This window comes from Haemaphysalis longicornis, unplaced genomic scaffold, assembly GCF_048455015.1.
Source record: "Haemaphysalis longicornis isolate Haplotype H1 unplaced genomic scaffold, Haemaphysalis longicornis Haplotype H1 scaffold_9, whole genome shotgun sequence".
Taxonomy (NCBI): Eukaryota; Metazoa; Arthropoda; class Arachnida; order Ixodida; family Ixodidae; genus Haemaphysalis; species Haemaphysalis longicornis.
The window spans coordinates 45,510,278-45,516,277 of NW_027526460.1; the positions used below are offsets into that span (position 1 = coordinate 45,510,278).

Below are 6,000 nucleotides of genomic sequence, written 5' to 3' on the forward strand. Positions count from 1 at the left end.
GCTCCTGAGCTCGCTGGCTACGCCAGCTTGAGCACAGTGGCGTGCATGTACAGAATCGAAAAGAAAAGATTAAAAATATGAATATAAAAGGGAATTTGGATGGGAAACTACGTTTTAGAACAAACCCTCACTCACTAAGACCTCTGAATACGAATAAATAAGATCACATGAAAACTCACGTCAAAGAGAAAACTTACACACGTGATGTGAACGCTTCCCTCAAAAGGTCTAACATTACGCTGCACGCAAGGGAGCAAATTCTGACTTTCCTAGGCCAACCTCTCCAATAAACATATTTCTCACTCTCTTTCTCTCTCGGGTGCAAGGACTGACACCCTTCTGCGGGGCTTATACTTCCACAGTTCCAGTGAAAAGTTTAACTAAAGAGCGCTTGAAAAGACCCCCTTTATCAGCAAAAGATTTGCCCGATAACATGAAAGTTCTCACCCTTCGAGCCGAAATATTCTGCACTATGGTCAAAACACGGCAAGTGTGCTGAAAGGTCCGCGGATTTCTAAATTACTGTCTCCGTTAATTAATTACGCGAAACTCGGTAATGCGTGGCTAATTACAGCTTCGCAGGCGTGTGGATGTGAAGGGGCGTATATTTTGAGCGTCCCGAAAATCTTTGGCCTGAATGGGCGTTGTCTAACCATTCTGAAGGCACCAAAAGGCGCTAAGAGGCACGATTTGCGTCGCCGTTATCAAGAAAATCTTTTGCTGATAAGGGGGGTCTTTTCAAGTGTTCTTTAGCGAAACTTTTCCCTCAAAGGGTGTAGGTATAGCCCTGCAAAAGAGAGTCAGCACGTACACCCTCAAGGGAGTCAAAGTACACCTTTTCGCGCAGCCTAATGTTACACCAAGGTTACACCTTCGAGTGAAAAGTTTTGCTAAAGAATGCTTGAAAATACCCCCCTTATCAGCAAAAGATTTTCCTGATAACGACGACGCAAATCGTGCCTCTTGGCGCCTTCCTTGCCCTTTTCGGCGCCGTCGGAATGGTTAGAAAGCGCCCGTTGAGGCAAAGACTGCATGCGGGCTGAGTTGAGACGTACGTATTTCGTCCCCATTAGTACACCCGTGGCTAGTAGCGCTAGTTCTGAAGCTTTCAGCCTTAGCTTGACCAGGCAAATAACTCATGTGCTTAGTTCCACACGCATTAGGGAACATTATTAGAGCCATTTAATGGCGGAGTCTGTCCGTGAGAGGGCGTTTCTCTGCGCCAATGACGTGTGGAGGGTGATTGCGGTATATAGTGGCCTGTTCTGTGATAGTGGCCGGCAGATTTCGTCGTCTTGTCAGAGACTGAGCACCGCGCATAAGCCGTAAGCCTGATTCAGTACCTTTTCAGCAATTTTTTTCACTGTTGTTCCTTTCTCTTTCATTTCTTTTACTTGGTCTGTTATCGTATTACTGTTTCTTTACTTAATTCAGTACATGTATTTCTATCGTCGAATAGGACTCCTCTGGTTTGAAGCGAAAATATGGCCGTATGTGAACATTATTTGTTTGCCGCTGTGCTTTCGGTGCCTCTGATTAGTGCTGAACGCTTTGGGGAGTGGAGCAAGGGAGGACAACAATCGTGAATCATTTTTATGCATTTTTATTGACCACGAAGGAAATATATTGTCTGCCAGGGCACACTTGCTTTCGAAATGAAGGAGCCCGCTGGCCAAGCAAGTAGGCGGGAGGCATAACCAAACGTCTTTTGACTCTTGGCAGCGTCAACAGACACTGACGCCCCCGTCACTACGAACACCGGAACGCGCGCACAATGTTTATTTCTGGTGAGTTTGAAGCAAACGTCCCTCTGGAGGTGAAAACTCAGTCGGGGTTCCCCACAGGCTCACATCCTTCGCACAGGTAATGCACCACTCTGGCAGGGCTGCGAGGCTCCTCTGTGACGATCTGCTTGGGGCTTAGCGTCACTGAGGCGCTTTGCGACAGTTTTTCGCATTGCCACCATGCATAATCGAGCCCTTCACTGCACATTTACGTACAACACTTGTCGATACTGAATCGCTAATCTTTGAGCAGCTACATCTGACAACACTCTGGTATGGCACGCCATGGTTTATCTGGGCACAAATTGGTGCAGTTAGAGCCACTGAGAAAACTAAACAGTACGCCGAGTATTACACTCAACTCTACGAGTGGCGACAAGAACGGTCAGACTTCTGTCCGCACGCTACTTTGCCGGCGGCTACGCCGAACTCCCCTGTACAAGTTACACAACAGCCCGTTTACCTTTTTTCGCCGTCCGGGGCCAAATCCTGGGAGGACACGTTGCCTAGAATGAACACTTTCACACCAGCCAGAGGACAAAGTACCCGAGTAAGAACTTCGCTTCATGAACGGTGCTACGTTCACATGGGGTCAAGGGGTGTCCCTAACCGCACTCCTAGCGAATCATTTTTGGAATTATGCTCACTAACTTGTTCGCTCTTTTTTTTTCTCTCCCAACTTTAATGAGCGCCATTATGACAACTAGGATTTGCTAAAATACTGTTCGAAACGAGATACAAGAGACCGACACAGTACTTGATGTCGCTCGAGCCGACAGAGCCAGCGAGCCGCATCAACTGTGTACAAACGACGAAGGCAGTACTCCGGTTTCGAACAGGGTTTAATTCCAAGACAGGCGCAGCGACGGACAGCTCGACTCGAACGGCATCCGTGAAGGCTCGATGACGGCACCGTCCTCCAAGGTGGTAACCAGGACGCAAAGATAGGAGGCGGTCTGCACCAAGAGGCAAATCACGTTAAAAATGTTACGTTTAGGGAGATCACCATTACTTACCGATCGCAAACAGGGTTTAATGATTTCAAGACAGGAGCAGCCATGTACAGCTCGACTCGAACGGCATTCTGGGCGTCTCGATGACGGCCCCGTCCTGCTCGGCGGTGGCCGGTACGCATAGGCAGGAGGCGGTCTGGAACAAAAGGCAAAGCACGTTAGAAATGTTGTAATTTCGAAGTAATCACGGCTTACCGAATGCGGGGACCATGATTACGCCTGGCAGGAACGGGAAGGGACGCTGAAAGGCAAAGTAACAGACGAACAGCGACAGAACCACTTTTATTACCAGAAAACACCTCTGTACAAAACACGCGTCGTCGAGCTCAGTAGATAGGACAGATGGAGACGTGTACCTGCCTAGCCAAAAGAGTAGTGCATGTTTGCGGGAAGGAGCAAGTGCAATAAGACACGACGCAAGGGTCAGGGAAAGGGGAGGGCGGTGCCGGACGCGAACCTGAAAAGGAACCAAGGACACCAATTCCATCACTCGCCTTTGCCACGACCCCAATTTGGAGCCGCGGACCGCAGAGCTGCGTTCCGTGCTTCAGTGATGCTCGTTGAAGGTGGCGACTGTATTCCGAACGCCGCGCGAACCGAGGACGTGCGAGCGGAAGGCATTATCGAAGTGCATATACCTCGGCTACCGCGGCGTTCGGAAAGGAAGACCGACTATCACCACAATCTAACGGGGCTTTCGAGCCGAGTCCGACGCTAGAGGCAGTGGCGAAGGGCTCCAACAATGCCACTGCGCCGCTGTCCCGAAAGCTACAGCCTAACGCGCACCGCAAAGCTTTGGCGACAGTCGGAATCCCTGCGTCGCGGCGGCCCAGGAAACGTCCGGCTCCGAGGCTAATGTGCGCTCGGTAAGGAAAATTCAAATACGCAAACGTTCAGCGTTGCGAAAAAAATGATACGAAAGCCGGTTTCGTGGGCACGCCGCACGTCGCACCGGGCCTTCAGCCACGGAACTCACCACTTGGAAGAGTCGTCGGTGAAGACTGAAGCAGCATACCGCGAAGGAAGTCCGTGAGGACCTCGTGGGTATTGCTTGTCCGAGCGAGCCAGTTGGGAGCGGTGATGGCACAGGCACAACGAAAAACGACTGAAGGAAACGAAAACGACAACACTTATGGCATTAAAACACCTAGCGCGAACCAAACTTTCCCAATAGACAGTGTACCGCGTGGAAAAAAAACTCACCTGTCTATCGCCGCCGTCACCGCACCGCCAGCTACTCTGCGCCCGATGCGCAACAACGCGCTTATCCTGGCATTACACAGCGCTGCTATTGGTGGGCTACCGCCTACCCTTCCACTCTTTCACATCGATATCGTCTTCCAGAACATTCTGGCAGTTGTAAAACAAAACGAAAAAGTTATCGCATCAAGTCGCAGCCGCGCGGCCACCGGAGCATGCATGACAAGGCATTTTATGCTGCGTCACGGAGCAAGATAACCTTCTTGCTTGGTGGTTCTTCATGTCGGCTAGGGGCTTCGGCTGGCGCGATTGCACGGTCCTATCGATCATGCGGCCGTTACCGGCCGTCTTCCGCGGCTTTTGAAACCGAATAAAAAACGCCACGTCTTGAAGAAACAGTCGACTGCGCGGGAACACAAATGCTACTGCGTACGAGTCATTGATTGATTGATTGATTGATTGATTGATTGTAAGGTTCAACGCGCCAACAAAATGAAGGCGATGAGGCGCGCCGTATAGTGGAGGGCTCCGGATCGATTTTGACCACCTGGGATCTTTAACATGCGCCGAAATCTCTTATATACACGGGCGGTTTGGCTCTTCGTATCCTCTAGAAAAGCGGCCGCCGCGGCCGGGACTCAAACCCGCGTCCCCGCTCTCAGCAGCACAACGCTTGAGCCACTGAGCCATCGCGGCGGGTGCGTACGAGTCGTGGCTGTAAGAAAATTAGTGCCCTTTCCACTCTGTGAAGAAAAATGACCAGCAAAGCTGGTCGCAGTCCACGGAGTGCATGAAAGGAAACACGTTTGTTCGTAAATAGCGATTGAGCATACTTCCTAGCCAATTAGCTAAATGAAACTTGGAAGGATCCAAGGTTCAGTTTCGCGGACAAGCTATAGGAGCTGACTCCCGCTTCGTAGGCATCTCACTGTTCGTGTAACACACCAACCCAATCAGCTCGATCACTGAGAGGAAACCGGACAAGTCGCATTGGGCCGTTTGACGTCCGCGTTTAAACCTGATTGATTGATTGATTGTAGGGTTAACGCGCCGACGCAACGCAAACGCAGGCGATGAGGCGCGCCGTAGTGGAGGGCTCCGGATTAATTTTGACCATCTGGGGATCTTTAACGTGCGCCGAAATCTCGTACACACGGGCGTTTTTGCTTTTCGCCTCCATCAGAAAAGCGGCCGCCGCGGTCGGGAATCGAACCCGCGACCTCGTGCTCAGCAGCGCAACGCCTTAGCCACTGAGCCACCGCGGCGGGTCGCGTTTAAACCTCCCGCCAGCACAACGGGGGCGCCATCAGTAAGGACCACGTGCACGCACCCCTCCCCCCAAGCCGTGCACGCCGGCAACCGGTTATGTGCGCGGACTTAGAAGTGAAAGAAACCTGAACAAGTAATACTGCCCCACGTCGGCGTTTTAAGCGGGCAAGTTGCTCTTCATCCGGGAGGTATTCGCAGCTACTCGACGAGCTGGAACTAGAGGGCGCAGTGCGGCGGCAGCGGCTTTCTATAGATGGCGAAGTTGCGCAAAACAAACAAGGTCAAGGAAGAAACGACAAGAAAGTGCGCTTGTCCTTTCGTTTCTTATTTGCCCTCGTTTGTTTTTGCGCAGCGTTGCCATCGATCGCCTCCAACTACCATGCCGGAGCACCGATAAGGCGAATGAATGCAAACGCGCACGCGAGCGAAACCAAAGCTTTTCGCACCACCTATCAGCTGATGGGACACTCGTTACAGCGCTATGATGTAAAGGGAATGTGGCGCGATAACTCCCAGCAGAATTCCAAACGCAATCGTCAAAGCCCACCTGGCAAACACTACGCACCCGTAGGCCGCTCCGTGGTTGTGAATGTTTACAGCGGCGCGTTCGAGCAAAGCCGGTCGTGGTTCCAGCGGTAAGCGTCAAATTCGGCTCGCAGTTCGTGAAGGTGCTTCCTGAGCATGGGATCTACGTCTCGTGTCGCTTTGAACAGCGACATTACTTCCACAATACG

The 6,000-nt window shown here is 51.4% G+C and overlaps 1 protein-coding gene across 2 annotated transcripts; it reads right to left on the minus strand.

Annotated features, from left to right (window-relative positions):
- Positions 1–2,610: 2,610 nt before the first annotated feature.
- Positions 2,611–5,054, minus strand: LOC144152178 (uncharacterized). 2 transcript variants are annotated; one of them, XM_077683403.1, is made up of 5 exons: positions 4,001–5,054; positions 3,774–3,902; positions 2,993–3,038; positions 2,801–2,933; positions 2,611–2,740 (listed from the first exon to the last, which is right to left on the minus strand). In XM_077683403.1, exons 2-5 carry the CDS (start codon positions 3,808–3,810, stop codon positions 2,627–2,629), a joined length of 330 nt encoding a protein of 109 aa, XP_077539529.1. In that variant the 5' UTR covers positions 3,811–3,902; positions 4,001–5,054; the 3' UTR covers positions 2,611–2,626. The 2 variants fall into 2 exon arrangements, with proteins under 2 accessions (XP_077539529.1, XP_077539528.1); XM_077683402.1 differs by lacking the exons at positions 3,774–3,902; positions 4,001–5,054 and adding an exon at positions 3,292–3,767.
- Positions 5,055–6,000: the final 946 nt, after the last annotated feature.

Coding starts and splice junctions, on each gene's coding strand:
- LOC144152178 (XM_077683402.1), bottom strand. CDS start 3,418: ATGCCTTCCGCTCGCACGTCCTCGGTTCGCGCGGCGTTCGGAATACAG. Junction 2,934..2,992: donor AATCATGGTCCCCGCATTCG/GTAAGCCGTGAT, acceptor CTTTTGTTCCAG/ACCGCCTCCTGCCTATGCGT. Junction 2,741..2,800: donor TTAAACCCTGTTTGCGATCG/GTAAGTAATGGT, acceptor CTCTTGGTGCAG/ACCGCCTCCTATCTTTGCGT.